Below are 16,998 nucleotides of genomic sequence, written 5' to 3'. Positions count from 1 at the left end.
ATTTTTAAACCATGATTTTTTCACATTTAATAATTATACTTATGACAATAACATTTAATCATCTCTGGTCTTTGCATTGTGAAATACAGGACAAGCCTTATACACACTGAATGCACATTGAAACAATCCTCTGAAAGAATGATTCCTCAAGGAACTCACTAATTCCATAAGAATTTATTTTCATGGAGAACTTTAAAATTTAACACAAATGATACCCTCTGAATGGCATTTTTAATGATTGGGGCAAAGAGTATTATGTTAATGCTGCCATGTGAAAGAGGATTTAAGAAAAACCTGAGTACATATCCGCTGCAATAATTGGCACGGCCGCGAACTTGAGAATTGGTGGTCAAATCTTTCGTATTACTTTAAACTTTAATGCATACGTGACATATGTACAATGAAGTTATTATAAGAAGTTTAAACTCCTTGTTAATGGCTAGGATGATATGTTTTAATAATCTACACTTTAACTTAATTTTTAAAAAATGTAATTGAAAACTCCGTTAATATTTTAATGTTTGTGACTCTACCACACGCATATATTGAACCAAGTACTCACGTGCATGAAATAGATGTGTGACATGGATAAGCTTGTATGTGCAGAGTATGAAAGCTCTTTCTATTGTTTCGATGTTTTTATTCCATTAGGTTTTCCTGCTGATGCTGTTCCCCTTCCTTTACCTGCTGGATGTAATCTCTGATTGTTACGTAGCCTATAAACACTGCCACGAAGCCAACTATCTATACTTTGGGCTAACACTGGTGTTTATCTTTGGCCCAATGCTGGCTGAGTTAATCCAGAGAATTTATCTGTAAGTATAATCACAATCACAGTTTTGAACTGTTTAAAAAGTAAAAATTTAAATAGTCGATAAAAAATGGTTCACTGTTTTAGTAAACCTTTGATTCTTATGATTCACACTTAATAATTATCTTTTTATAAATCTATTGAAAATTGTTGCTAAAATTTTTGTTAAAATTTGTTTTTTTACTAACGTCTAAAAATAGGCAAAACGTGCATTTTGAGGTATGCAATCGGTTTATTATGCATCTCTTGGCATTGTCCTTCAAATGCTTCATATATATATATATATCGCTGCTATACGCATTCAATCAGTATGAACTTCTGATTTCGAGCACCTCAACGAATGCAGTGATTGCCATCTAGTTCCCGAGTCTTTAGCTGCCAGCAAATATGCGTCGTCCTATCCCTCCTTTTACCGCTGTTCATCCATTCTAAAATTTCCAATTATTCACTTTTTCCCACATTCTGGATTTCAATGAGTGTTTCAATCTTAGAATACTTGCCTTCCTCTGTCACGAGTCCTGTCTACCTTGCCTACCTCACTTGTCACGAGCAATTTGTCTTCCTAAAGGACTTACCATTCCCCTATCCAGCCTATCTCCAATTCTTCCCTTTTTTCCATTCTTTAAGATACCAACTATCAATCAACATGCGCTATTGCGTCCTTTTCCAATACAATACCCTGGTTTCTCAATACAAATCCCATATTGAATCTCTATTTAATATAATCAACCTCTGCTTCTCACAGTCGCTATCTATTGTCCACAAAAGTCTTCTTTCTGCTCTTAATTCCCTCACTGTGATGCGTCAACAAGCCCTGAAGAAACGGTTCTCCCTCTTCAATTTCTTTTCCAAACACGAAATACCTTTACCGTTATATACCGCAAATCCTACGTCTGCCAGTCCTCCTCTACGCATCAATAAACATGGCCTTGCACTTCTTCTCAATCTCTCTTCTCCCCCTCCTGCTCCAGCCTCTCGAACTCCTCCACAGAGGATCCCACAGCGCGGTATCTCACCTCTCTCCCATTCCTGTTCCCCCATAGTGGTGAAAGGGAACTCATTTTCAAATAAAATTATTTTAGACATTGCCTTCGAAGAGCTTCCCAGGTGCCTAAGGCGAGTATATTTTTACCTGTCTACCCATATCACTACGAAGAATTGCCACCCTCCGAAACCTAGGTTCGATACATTTAAAACATAAGGGAATGCTGACAATATGAGAGAGAGATTTCAAATCAGGGGGAACGAAACTCGACTGGCTTGAAATGATCTATAGATGGGTATTCGATCGCTTCGTAACATTCAGGAGCAGGAATGAGACGGTGATGGCCTGGGCTTTACAAAATTGGCAATATCAGCGTCGTTTCGGAAATATCGCCAGGATTTGAATTCTCCTTCAAGTGCTTCATGGGTTCTATCTTTCAAGAAGAGACATGAAATTGTGAAAAGCAAAAAAAAACAATATAAGTGTCAACAAGAGAACAATATCGCAGAACAATATAACGAACTATTATCGCAGAAATACTGCAATCACGAATGACGTTTCAGAAGCAAACAAAAAGCTCAATCTCCAAATATAATAGGGATTTCGTAATACCTATATACAAAAGATCAGAATGGGTGTGCGTACAGGTGTGATACACAGAGAACGCTCTCTAAGAAGGGAGAGGATTTTTTTAATTGGCTCTTGGGAACGTGAGCAATGTAACACATTCATACACAACGAAGTATGCTATTATTGATTCAGGAAAGCTGCTTCCTACATTTTTTGGGCATGCAAGAACCTGGAGATGATTTTGGTCCGCGTGTGCATGAAACTTAAGAAACTGGGGGCTGAAGATTTAAATGTTTCTGTTGTGTGTTTTAAATTTGGAAAACTTACGGCTGGGTCGTATATCAAGTTTTTATAAACCATACGTTAAGAAATATAAATTATTGCTTGTCGATTCATAGGGGGACAAACAAATAGTGTTATTTATAATGAACTATATATTGACTATGAAGGAGAAACAAATCACAACATAAAAATTAAACCACAGAAGCGCACATCTGTAAGCCAACCGAGCGATTTATATTTCTAATGACCGGTAAAGCAGTTTATTATAAAGACCAGAACTGTACCTTTCTCCATCTGGGAAAAGAGAGATTTCCTTACGTGAAAATGGAATAAAATCATTTGTGCATCATCAATTGTCCTCAAAAATAATTTTTCGGCTCCGAAGGATTTTTCATGTTCCTCCATCCGCTGCCGTTTATTTACTTTCTTTAGAAGGTTAAGCACAGGGCCTATTCTCTCGGAATAGCCTCGACAAAAACTAGAATAATAATTACAGACTCCCGAAACCCCATAGACATCCCTCACGATTTATGGCTGTTGGCATTGTGCGATCGCTGCAATCTTACCTGGGCTGGCAAAAGTACCATAGACACTAATGACATAAGTCATAAAATTGAATTTTTTTTCAAAGAAACGCCATTTTGATAAATTTTATCTTAAATTAGCATTTTGCAAACGTCCAAAGGCATTTATTAAATGGGAAAAATGATAATTGAAGGATCACGAGAATACCACAACATCATGTACATAAGTTGTGGCATAATTTTACATGTCCCTTCCAAGGTTTTCGTCTACTCACCGTGTCAAGGTCGCCCAATTATTTTATAATCCAAATGGAACTCTGCGAAACACGTAGGTCCTGGGATTTATGCAGGAAGGCAGTGTACTTTTGGTCATACTGTGAAATTCAAGTTGCCAAAAGTGATGATATGAAGCCCATATTAAGGAACCAAACAGCTCGGTTAAAAGGACTCAAAAATTCCTCAACTCCTGGCGGACGGTCGTTCTCCGTAATTGCGTTCGAGTTGAGCTATCTTGTATCTAGGCATATTCTCACCGGACCAGTTTTCTAATTTTTACAATGATTACTAAGGGGTTTACGAAAGGTCTTGTGGCCTTCTGAATAATGCTGAGATGCACCATCCTGTCAATCTCTGCTGTTGCGGCCTATTCATACGCTACAGGGATAGAAAAAGTTATCGTTGCATCCATAATTCAACTTTATGCGGAATGTGAATTTTTTTGGATCGGTTAATGGTGGTATACACAAAGTGCGAAACGAGACCAAAACAATTCTCCAAACTCATTTGTTCCTCTTCCCGGAAACCCGTAAGTAAAACACACTCCTTAATCTTCATATCCAAGGGAATACTGTTCGTTCTTAGTAAGCCCACGTATACATTTATCGCCCCCTCTTCAATTTCCTGTACCACTATGCTATCATAATTGTATGGAATTTAGTGGTATATAAATAATGGCTTTGAATGATTTCAAAAAATCAATTCCTAATATTATGAGGCATATCAACTTCTTTATCGCCAAACACACTACGTCACATTCTCGGGTACCCAGATCACATCTACACCTACATAATGCGAGCCTGCGACCCACCTGTAGGGTGTTTGGCAGGAGTGATCAATCACCAGCATACGACATGCAAAAGGATTTCTACATGCACATTATATGGTCCACAGTAATGTTTAACAATTTCGTTACAGGCGACCTCCTATTCTGCTCGTATCCTGTAATACGGGTTCGATTGATAGGAAGCGGGGGTATCTCCATTCCTTGACTCTGCATAGACATCAGTTTTTCCTCAGAAATCATGGATATCAGGCTCCCTGAGTCGATCAAAGAGGTCGTCGTTTGCCCAGAGCATGATATGCAAACCTCGGGAAATACCATACACTCAAGAGCTCCATCCCGGTAAGGTTCTGACGCTGAGGGCTCGTCCACTTGACGGATAGAAAAAAAGGGACCTCCATTATTATGCTTAATAGGTTTGGGCAGGGGAGATCGGTTGGCTCAAACTCCATGCGTTTCCTGACGGAGGTAGAGGTGGTAGTAAGGTAGGAGATGTAGCGTGTCGCCCATTCACGGTATTTACCCCGTTCATGGCCTCGTTTCTTTCATTAAAAGCGACCTCTCTGATCCGATTACAATCTCGAGTCTCGTTCTCCATGCGTCCCGCCCACGGACCTAGGATAATCAGGACTGGGCACTTAAAGCTTCATCTTTCGTCGCTATTGTCGCTGACGAGAAATTATTCTCATAGATGGCAGCACTGTAGCTCGCCCGAAACATCTAGGGAGTTTTATGGTGATTGTACGGGAGTGATCTTTTTTCAGCAAACTTTCGAATACAGAAGCTACTTAAGAACGATCAATTTTCTTGAGATACCAAGTGCGATGTGTAAGGAAATTTTTATCGATGAAGTTTTTTGACTCTTTCGAGGGAAAGGACGAATTCCTTGCAGTAGAATTGGCTTAGTTGACATTTCCATATTTATCCTTTAAGATTTTCAGCCTCAAACTTTTCGGCCACAACACAGTGGAAATGTTTATTGGAAGCCGCTATTTCTGTTGAAATAAGGCACTTTAAGCTAGCATATTAGATAGGGTCTTATCATTTTATCCTGTTCCTTCCGCCTCGATTAGTAAAACAACTATGACGTGCAATTATTTCCAGTCTAGCATTCACTTTCATACCATCATATATGCAATGAAACGGAGTTACCTGTTCACCACTCAGAAGCTGAATTTCACTGATAAACTGTTGAGATAAGTACTAACTGTTTATCTATGCAGTTTGTGTATATTTTTACAATCTTGATTGACCTAATGAAATCCTAGCAGATGATATTCAATGATACGCAAAATGCGAAGTTCGGGGGCCTACACTTAGGTTTTTCCACATTTCTATCGCAGGAAAGAAATAAAGTGTGTTAAAAATGCTATTCAGGGCTTGATTCGACATTTATGGGATTTAAATTTGTTGTTTCGAACCTCTTTTATAACATACGTTGATAAAATACTATCACTTCTAGTCTGGGACTGTTTCATAGCATGATACAATCTCCTTGAATCGGAATTACGTGCTTATAACTCAGGAAGTTGAATTACACTGATAAGCTGTTGCAATAAGTATTAGCTATAATCCCATTCTTTAGAGTTTGTGCTTGATTAACACCGATGATTGATCTGTTTGAAGCCTGGCGGACGGAATGCAATGAGGCAGAGAATGTCATATTCGGGGGCCTATTTCATGGTTCTCCACGCATTTATTTCATAGAACAAAGATTTTTAATTGTAAAAATAAGTTTCAGTGCTTAAGTCAGTATTTAAAAGATAGAAATTCATATTGAGAGCCTTTTCCGCTAAGTCATAACAAGGTAATTGAATAGGAGCACAGGAGCGAGCTTTAGTGCTGCCATCTATGTTTGAAACCATCGCCTGGCGACAATAAGGACGACATCGGTTGGCATTATCAGGGTTCGGGAGTTGCTCTGGGCTGGTCCCGCCGGACCGAACCTACTGCGTGCACCTGTTAGAACAGCGTTTGCATTTGGTGTCCTCTCGCCTGGTTTCCCTCTGTGGCCCAGGGACTGATCTAATTACCCTATCATAAGAACATAACATTAGTTTTTCGAACGATGAGATATCGGCCCCACACAACAAGTCTTAGGCATAAGGAGGAAATTGGCGAAATAAGGGAGACAGCGTTTCTTCCTCGTCCACGGTTGGTTCACAGAGCCTGATGGCCGCTATTTTCCTAGTCGCATTGTCTTGCATACCATTACCGGGCGCGCGTCTTTATTACCCCGTCATCACCCTTAGCCCTTTCGGAGTGGACGTCGGATGGAACCGACGGGCATTTTCATACGCAGAAGACTTGACGTCGGGCTTGGCCGTCGCGGATTTTTCAACGCAAACGAACGGACTTCGGCTCAGGCCGATGGGAGGGAAGGGAAGTGGCTGCTGAGGTAGCAACTGTCGGATGCATTTAGGGTTGGCCTGACAACCAGCTTAGCGAGTCCTCATGGCCACTCCTCGGCAATTAAGCTTGACCCTCGCACGCATTTATGACATCCTCACCGCCGGAATCCATTGGGAAGTGTGTTATATTGTAAATAGTTTTTTTTAAGGTCATGTATTGTTGCATATCACATTTTTTATAATTTTATATGAATTCCTCATTTTGTTCTGTGCGTAAGCAATGTTTGAACGAAATTTTAGCGCTAACATTAACGAACTTCCGGACCTAAAACCTCTTTACCATGTAATTATTAAATTTGGTTTTATTAACGCTAGAAAGACGTTTAAAATTCCACAATGCTTAAAACATGCTAATAATTCTATGATAGCTGTAAATTATTGAATATGAATTAAACGACATTTCTTTGAAAAAACACTGGCAAAGGACTAAGTTGACTGTCAATTGGTGCTATAAGATGGTAAGAGGGTGTAGTCTGGTGGCCGGGGTAAGGTACGGGTGTCCCATTTACTTGCGTCCCAAATCTTAGAGATGAAAATACCAGTGTAACTCTACCCCAAGAAACACCTTCGTACAGAGAGGCTTAAAATATTCTCATGCTACTCGTACCACGGAAAACGTTTTCCAATCGCAGGCGCCTGCAGGAAAGACTTAATTGGTAATTGACTTGATGTTCTTTACTCCATACCGATCGTAGAATAACCTTTACAACTCTTCTATATCCCCTAGAAAAGGGAGTATGGCGTCGGCCCATTCTTTCGCAGAGTCGTCCAACATCTGATAGAATGGAGTGATCTCAACCATGAAGGAATGGCATAAATAATGAGTTCTGCTTTTCATTTTTAAAAAAGCCTACTATTCACAATTATTTCCATAATGTTCACAGAAAATTAAATTTTGTCTGCGTGGAAATCTTTTTCTGCGATACAGCAGCGTCAGATGCTTTTCCATTTTTTCACACAGAATCCTAGGTTCAATTATGTGAAGTCCGTGTCGCAAAAACATTTTTCTCTTTCTTCTAACCTTTGCCATTACTTATTTTGGTAAGTGGAGAGGTGTCCCAGTGCCATCATTTAGTTACTCTTGTGAGCCAAAGCAAAGGGAGTTTTCTGAGCATAATTCCCTGCCAAAAACATAGTAAATCTATGCGTCCTGGTAGCGAAACTGTTATGCACCACTTACAAGTTGGATTGCGTGTAATACTCACTACCAGTCGACCCGCGAGTTTGGTGCCATTCATTCTAGGTTTTGTAATACTGAGCCTACCAGTGGCGCAGCGAGGGGGGGATACTTTATAGATGACTTTGGCGATGAAGCCCTCCCCCAGACCTCAGAGAATTCCTTTTATGAAAATATTTCAGTTTGACAAATTTTGTAACCTATGAATATTTAAAATGATGAACGTGGCATTATGTTGTTCGTGTATATAGCATTAAACTTCTGTAAATAATAAATAACTGGGGAAATTTTATTAATAATGGCCCCCCTACCATGCCCTTTAAATCCTACCATGATTTTTAGTCTTTATGCGCCTGTGGCGCCTTCATACAAGAATTGGAATTAAAACATCGTATGAGTGAGTATGAGTAGGCAATTAAATTGACTTTAACATATTTGGGGATGTATTTTTTCTACTTCCACGAATAAAAATCCATGAAAACAACTCAATATCCTTTTTTTGAGTTTTTTACCATTTTATTCATGGGTTCTTTGTGTTTTCTTAAGTTGACCTTTTTCTAGATGATTTCTACTCTTATTGCCATGGTATTTAACCAATTAGTCTTAAATTTGGCTCACAAAACCTCCTTCTTCTTTCAGGAAGTGGCGTGGTGCCATGAAAACCTGGAAGGCAGTATTCTCTGATCTAGAATCTTTGAAACTACTATTTCGGTAAGAATACAAGCCTTTTTTACATAATGATTCTTTTGCTGTTTGTCAATTTAGTCATTAAAATCATTTGAATAAATGCCATGGATTTGGGCGAGTATGGAAGTGTGCAATGCGTAAGCAATATAAGAGGCAGGTTCTAATGACACATGTGGGAGACGGTGCGCGTGTGTTGTATCAAAATTAGATACAAAAATCTATATACAGCTTTGAGCGTGGGACACTGGCTTAAGATTCATGAGTATTCCAACCAAGTTACAATACAGTATTTTGAACGGTGTATTAAATGATGGAAATTCCTCCGGAAGTCGTAATTCTCAAATGATCTATAGCACGTGTGCATTTCAGTGTTCTGGGCAGAGAATTGCACCCGGCAGGGTCGGAATTCCACGGTTTCCAAGACTGCAATATCCGTATCATGACCCGCAGAAACAAGCGCATTGCGACGGTAAAATTTTTATAGGTTATACTTACCACATAATGAACTTGAAAATTAAATAACTGCTAGCTATGAAGTCATTGTTAAAAATTATATTGTAACGACTAATCATAGCGAACTAATCATTGCAGATGTGCTGATTTTTGACTAATTAAACAAATTGTGTAGGATTTATTATTCCAGCTTTAATATGTAGAGAAAAAACTAAAAACTCTTCAACAGAACTTAACAATAATAATTAATGCAAATAATGAATACGATTAGCAAAAAGTTTCCGCAATTCATTCGTATAGGCTAGAGATGTGCGAGTACTCGAAAATCCGAGTCGAGTAGTTAGTATTCGACTCGAGTGTTTTCAGTAGCATTACGAATGTCGAGTCGAGTCCATTAGTTTCGGTTACAGAGCTGTCGAGGCCAGTACGGCCATAAATCTGCCGACAGGAAGCGCTATCATTAATCTTAAGTAATACTATAATTTTTAAAGTCGTTAATAATTCCTTATGCCTTGGCCTGGGAGTTTCATCTTGATATGCACACTTCAGTAGTCGCCGTGGACTCAAATTTCCTTTTCGTCATCCGCGGCGGCCGATCGTCTTCCTACCCGGCGGCGTGTTCGGAGTAATCGAAGTGGACCACTGCATCGCTCATACTTTCTTTTGCGATACCTTGTAACCTACGCATTTTTCTTAATCAAACGCCGAGAGAATTCGTAACAAATTGTTGAGATCTCTGAAAGAAATAGCCCGGTCAAATTTGCCCAACACATAGGAGTACCCTTACATAAATTCTCTTCAAGCTGAAATTTTGCATGAACCTTAAGGATACAACTTTGATGAAATACTGAAAAGTCTCCATCGATCCCATTTGTACAAAAAATTTTATTCAAGGTCAAAGGTCACAAAATGGGTTTCTTTAATTTTTTCGCTAAAACGTTAGTTTTATGAAAACAATTGCTCTGTGCAAAATTGTACATAAAAAATTATCTACAAAATTGTGATCATACTTTTCCCCTTAGATTTACCGTTTCTGAGAAAAGCCATTCAAAAGTTAGCTGTATTTTACGTAATATGCATTGCTATATTGTTTCGCTCTGCGAACATTATTGTACGCGTAACACGAATATTGGCTACCCGCTCTCACCTGTACCTTCGCCAACAATATGCTCATACTTTCCTTTGCGATATCTCTGCACGCTACCCATTTTCATTCACTCAAACGCCGAGAGAATACGTAAAATGTTTTTTCGATTTCTGAAATAAATATGTAACTTTAATGTTCTAGCGGGCAATGCCAGTTTTTTCCAGTGTTTAAAGTCGCAAGCTTTTAGCCTTTTTGATTACTGGGTACGTCCGATACTAATTTTCTTTTCATTCATTTCCTGCGAGTTTTTTTCTAGAAATTAAAAAACAAGAGTCACTCAGGTTGATTTTACGACCTGAGAAATGCATATATTTTTTCCTTACAAAGCTAAAATTAAGTTCCACAGTTCGTTCACCTCGTCCACTTAAATTACATGAAGATTCAAGACCCATAATAATCATTGATATAATTTTAGATAGGTATTTCCAATGTTCCCGAATCTTACAATTATGGATAGAAAGTATATACTTGTGCAGAAATTGCCTTGCCTTGAATTCTACTTGCCTTTACTGCCGGCAGAAATTTGCCATGAAAGGCAATTTTCAGCAGGCAGTAATATGGAGACGTCAAAATCTGCTGCCTGATCAAGTAGAAAATTTGTTTTTCCAGCGTTAGAATTGAAAGGCTCAAACATTACATGTTTCATTTCTAAAGGTAAATTCATTTCAATTGTGGCTATGGAACTCTTTAAGACAAATTAATGTTCATTTATCTCCTAATTCTGATACAATTACCCTCAAAGTTCCTCATTATCCTTTCCGTTTTACATCAAGTTAAGTATTTAGATTAAAAAACTCATAATGGGATCGGAAAAATAAGAATTAATTAGAGCATGCATGGTTGTATTGCCTGGTCCTGAAATTACCATAATCGACTCGATACTCGCGAGTAGTTTTCAACTCGACTCGAGATAAAAAAGTGCTACTCACACATCCCTAATATTTGCTTAGACCTATAATTTTGTTGTTATATTTTACGTTCGACGAAAAAACCTAAGGGTAGCCTTACAAGTCTATTCATGAATTTTTCTAATATTTGTTTACTCACTGACACAGTTTCTCGCAAAAAAAATTTGCAACTATAAATGAAAACTAAAAATACCACATATTTTAACAGTTGTTCAAGTGGACTGTACATAAATATACAAACTTTGAGTCGAAATTCTTTTACGCAAATAATTCCCTACTTTCTACAAAACCATAATTTATTAAAATATAACGCGAGTATTCGTGTTTTTGTATGCTTGCTTGAAAACAGAGGAAAAGTCCTTACATTAATTCAGTTTCTCAACACATACATTCTCCACAGAAGATTAATGCAAAATCCACGAACAAAATTATGCAATACTTACCATGTGGACTTCCATACAAATCGCAACCCCTAAGCAAATAGTTTTTGAAAAAAATATGATTCAGTTTATCGGCTCAGATGAGGGTCTATAAAAATTTTTAATAAGTATTATAAACTATAAGCGATGACCGTATGAAACATGGTAAATGAGATGGCTGACGGTCATTTTGGCGTAGATTTCAAAATACGTTTAAAATTAATTTTTAACAATTATATTTTAATATGTAAGTAATATAATGGGAAATTTTTCATCTGCTTAATACAATTTGTATTGTCGTCAGGTATTTTTATCTGGAAAATTTTCCATTGCACAAAACGCCGTTGTGGAAGCGAGTAGAGGAAAAGACAGATTAGGGGAAAGAGGAGGGTGGAGAGAGAGAACCAAGGGGGCTGGGAGAGTAAAAGTTATGGGCCCTGCAGTTTATTGGGAGAGAAATGGAAGATGGAATACGTCGGCCACCCCCTACCATTTAATTGTATATTTTTAATAGTGTAGCAGCTTCTTTCGCCTATTTTTTAGAAGATATTTTGGCCCTGTTTAGAATAGAATTGATTTGAATAAAAGGTAGTGACAAGCACTCAGACTAACAGATGTATTTGTGATAAATTGGTTGTAAGTGTACTTATATATCTTTCTTTCGCATTTAGAGCATGTAGGAGCGTGCGGTACGCCGTGTTCTCAATGAGAGAGTTTGACTCAGACCTGGTAGATATATACGTTGAGCTGAACATGTTTCGTGGAGGTGATTACAAGAAAATGGAGGAGAAGCTAAGGTAAATACCGTAGTCATTGGCATATTTCATGTTAATTTTAATGATAGAAATATATATTAATGTGGTTATTCAATAGGCTATTGAATAATTATTAGAACTAATTTATCTAGGATAGCTTTTTCATCCATAACTTTAAGTATGGTATTGCAAAACTTAATCAGATATTGAGCAAATTTGAACTATGTAGCCTATGGTTTAAGGAATTGAATGGTTCGACTGTCAAACTGATTATTATTAAAATGCTCCATTCTCATGAGTAAGTCCACATTGGAACTTATTGGCAGAGAATGTCCGACGCATTGATAAAATAAAAAAAATTAAAATTAGTATTTGAAGTTAGTGTTTCATTATTTATGCCACATCAAGTTGAGCCTATACAAATGTTGTAGTTGAGCTTACGTTAATTTTGGTTATGGAACCATTAAGCTCATAAGTATAAGTAAATGACTATGGGTTTGTCCCTGCTAAAAGAGACATACGTGTTGTTCGAATCATTAAGAGGCTAAAGGGACCTAATAGAATGTTTCTCTGTATACAGTGGATCGACAAAAAAATTCACATTAATTCTATCTCATACCTTTGCTATTTCAAAATTCCGTAGATACTTACTTAACAATGTGTTCGAAAAACGATCTTAGCTAATAATTGGATTGCTTGCGTGTCACTATGTTTCGCCTAAAATTTCTAGTTTGTAAAAATCGATAAAACCCCTTCACGGAAAGTTTCCCATTACTTTCAGCATTTTCCACGTGTACTGCTTCTTTCTTTTAGCGCCACCATTGACGTAGAGCTGCTTACTATCTCCGGGAAAAAGTTCCCTACCGAGACCTTATTGCTATCATGTTCTAAAAACTGGCTTTAAGGCTTGCTTGTAGGATGAAGGTGTTGAAGAATTGCTGACAGGATACTATTGCCCATCAGTGACAAAAGGAGTACTGGTCGATAGAGACGTTTCCTTAGCTTTTGACTCGAAAGTAAATTAGTTCTACTCCATGCCGAATTAAATCGAAACTAGATGGTCGTACGTGGTGCAAGGGCTCCATACTATCAATAATAGACACTTCGTTACTTCCAAAAAACATAAAATTTCTATTTAATGACCGTTTTCAGCTATTACATAATTATCAAGTACAGAGAATGTAAAACATATGTTGGGGACATACACTATGTTTGTTGATGAGGTGGGGTTGGTACCGAGCTGGGATTGGTAATTCCTGGAGGGGAAGGGGGTCGAAGGAAAGTTTGTCAAGAGTAGTACCTTAACGGCGACTATTATTACATGAAGTCACAACATCATGTGCCTTAAATATCTTCCACGTTTTAATAGATAAATTTTTCAAAGAAACGGTATAGATGTTAGCATTTTATTTTCCTTCGAATCCAATCATCAGATTTTCTAAGACTCATTCAATGTCCCTAGTAAGGGTACCAGGGTACGTATTTAACTCCTAAGCCTCCGAAAGTGCATGCCTAAGCTGGTACATGACGTCACAGAATCATCTACCTTAAATATCTTCCACATTTCAATAGATAAATGTATGCTTTATACGGTATAGCCGTTTGCATTTTAATATCGCTCGGTTGAAACGGTTAAATTCCCTTGAGGGTCCATTGCCAGGGTGCAAGAGTACCTCTATTTTACGATACATCGTTTTGACATCTATTACAGAAAATTTTCATCATTCAAGCTAATAATAGAAACCGTGATTTATGTTAACATTTATATTCTCTAACAACAATTTATATATTTTAATATTCCAAATTAGTGTTGAATTCTCACTGTTTTTGAAAATAGGAAGATCATCTCCATCCACCTAATGCAATTTCTAACATAATTCATGGTCATAGATCTGGGCAACTAAATTAAAAAGAAATAATATATTTTTAGTCCATTTTCAATTTTTTTAAATTAATTTATGTACATTAAACTTTTCATCCTCATTTAAATTGTAAAGACATCATCCCCCCATCAGTCATCATGAACATCCGAGGTTATTACATTTTTCTCTCTCCCCATCATCATTAATTTGGGTCAACAACCCTTCCCCGTATCGGAGACTAATCATCTCCATTCGATACTTCCCTTACCATCAACATCCATTAAACCCCCTCCTTCAACTCTTACTTCTTAAAGAAGGTAAACTTCTCCAGTACATCTGGGAATCTTCTCCATAATAATCGCTGCCAGAATAAATGGATAGACAAAATATCAGATGCTTGATAAATTAGATACATTATAATACATTTCATAACGAATATTCCGAATAACCAATAGAAAATTTGATCGCTGTATTCGAAGGATGATAAAACGCTAACAGCTATGCTGTTTATATGAAAAATTTATCTATTCAAATGTGGAAGATATTTAAGGTGCGTAATGATGTGACGTCATGTGCCAGAGTCGCCAAATACGGTGCTACTGTCAAGAAGGGGGGTTTGGGAGTGTGATGAGTAACAAGGGGGTGGATTGGGAAAGGATTGGATTGAAAGTGGAATGGATTGGATTGCGTCGTTAACTAGGTGTTCTTCGGTTGCTATCTTTTGAATTTCTAAGGCAACCACCATCCTTCCATTCCCAGTAAAATGCATTGTTTTGTATCTCAACTGCTTTGGTTCCCCATTTCCAAGAGGTTCCCGGCAAAAGCTGACTTGTCATTCGTGTTCCTCCAGCATGCCTCGTGTTTCTTCATCCTTGTCTTGATGTTTGGTCCCGTTTGGCCGATTTCACATGAATCACAATTATTACCTTATAATTCGTACATACCAAATTTTAATGTGTGTTCAATTTCATCTTTTGTATTATTGAACAATATTCCCACGGTTTTGTCATTATGACAAGTGACCTTGTTTTTAGTTTAAGGGATTGCTTGGGTTACAAAATTGGATAAAAAGCCGATAAAAGGTATTATTTTTCGACGGGTAGCAAGGAACTTGACTTTGAGTAAAATAAATTGCTGAAGGTGGGCATTAGGCCTTAATGTGAATGTTTTATAGAATAACAGTTTTTATTCTTGTCCCTCTTTCACAGACAAAGTCATATGTCCTTGATAAACGCGCATTTCTTCGCGGCGATGGTGAAAAACGAACAGTGGCAGCTCAGTTGGAAGTTGAATGAGGCGCTAAATGAGTCGGCGCCTCAGCTCCTCCTCCAATGTGTGATCGCGATTATGCAACTTGGCAACGGCGAGACAGTCGGTGAGTGGATGTGCATGCATGATCAGGGTTTGCTCTGGTCGATGGAATAGAAAGAAACTCTCCTGAAAGCCTAAACACCCTGAAAATGGAGAATGGAAAGTTAGAAATGGAAATGGAATGGTTACGTAATATTTACTTTTTCTGCTTCTTCTCCCTGTGTCAACTGTAAATGAGAAATGAAAAACTGTATGTGGGAATAACTGGTCGGCTGCAATTGAGTCATTTCTCATTACACGCTTCTGACGGAGGTATGGGCAAAGAGATGGAAGTTTGTAGGGTCGAATTGGTCACCCTGGGTAAAAACATGTCAGTCGACATAGCACTGAGGTCACAATGACAATCGCAGACACTGTTCATTCACTGAATCGGAACACGATCCATGTATTACTGGTATACCCATTCTGGGGTACATTAATAAAGTATGCCAGACGATATTTGCAACTTGGCATCGATCATCTAGTATTTTCCTCGTCACATTGAAGGCTAATTTTCAGGAAATTTAACGTTAGTGATCCCAGTACCAAACGTTTCTCCTTTTCAAATGTGGGGTGTTAGCTGGTTAAAACTATTAACTTTTTCTGGAAGACACGTCTTTTTACCTGAGAAAAATGTTTTCCTTCCAAATCTCAATCAAGGGAGTTCATAGGAAGCATACCCTATCATTTTAATAACTTTTTCTCAAACTGATTATAATTGAGGAATGTGCAGATTTTGGCTCATTGGGCATTCCCGTCACAGTTAGGCTTTGCCAAAAGGTAGGCAACTTGCCACACAATTGTTAGATTAGAAAGAATTAAGTCATCATTAACTGCCTATTTACAATAATTATTGATACTAACAAAACATTGGAGCATCCCTGTTAAAATTTTCTCTTCCGTTATATATGTCAGTGCGCAATGTGGAAATCATTAATAATACCATTACAATCAAACTGCAGCAGGCAGCATAAAATAATATGCTAGAAAAAAGTATTTTCCTAAAAGCAAAGAACAATCCATCCATAATAACGTGTCTGAGGAAATTAGGCTTCTTTGTCAAATAACTTTGGAGACTGTTAAAAATTGTAATCAAACACTAATTATAAACTGGATGCTTTATGCGCTAGAAATGATACATCTACAATTCTTTTTCAAACACAAGTAAACATTGCATTTTGTAAAACTTTGAAAAAATTTCTGAAGCACTCTAGGACTCATCAGGTGATTCTGATTTCAAATCTTCATTGCTGTAGATTTCACAAGGTTCCTTGGGTGCAAAATCACATTTTGAACAACGTCCTTACTCCTTTTCTTATAAAAAGTTACGGGAGTCATTTTTGAAATGCCAGCTGAGTAAAAATTATCTAATACTCCCTTGCTCTCCCTGTCACGTATAATTGTAAGAACTTAGTCATGTAATTGCTTTTTACACTCATTAACATAAATACGACGATATCATGAAGTAAATTTGTGAAATATTAGACATCTGGTTTTGATAGAAATGTATTGTCCTACATTGATTTATTGCCGTATTAGTACCGGGGGACAAATTCTTCCCATACCTATTCTTCCTTCAATTTCAAATGATTTGAAA

At 37.6% G+C, this 16,998-nt stretch overlaps 1 protein-coding gene across 1 annotated transcript in view; it reads left to right on the top strand.

Annotated features, from left to right (window-relative positions):
* The window catches only part of LOC124170016, a 99,688-nt gene extending 98,869 nt beyond the window's left edge, over positions 1 to 819 (top strand). The window contains exon 8 of the mRNA XM_046548700.1: positions 652 to 819. Within this exon, the coding sequence (XP_046404656.1) occupies positions 652 to 819 (168 nt within the window). The remainder of the gene's footprint in view (positions 1 to 651) is intronic.
* Positions 820 to 16,998: the final 16,179 nt, after the last annotated feature.

Source organism: Ischnura elegans, chromosome 13 (genome assembly GCF_921293095.1).
Source record: "Ischnura elegans chromosome 13, ioIscEleg1.1, whole genome shotgun sequence".
NCBI classification, from domain to species: domain Eukaryota; kingdom Metazoa; phylum Arthropoda; class Insecta; order Odonata; family Coenagrionidae; genus Ischnura; species Ischnura elegans.
Note: the sequence above shows the minus strand (reverse complement) of the source record. Positions and strands in the feature narration are given on the sequence as shown.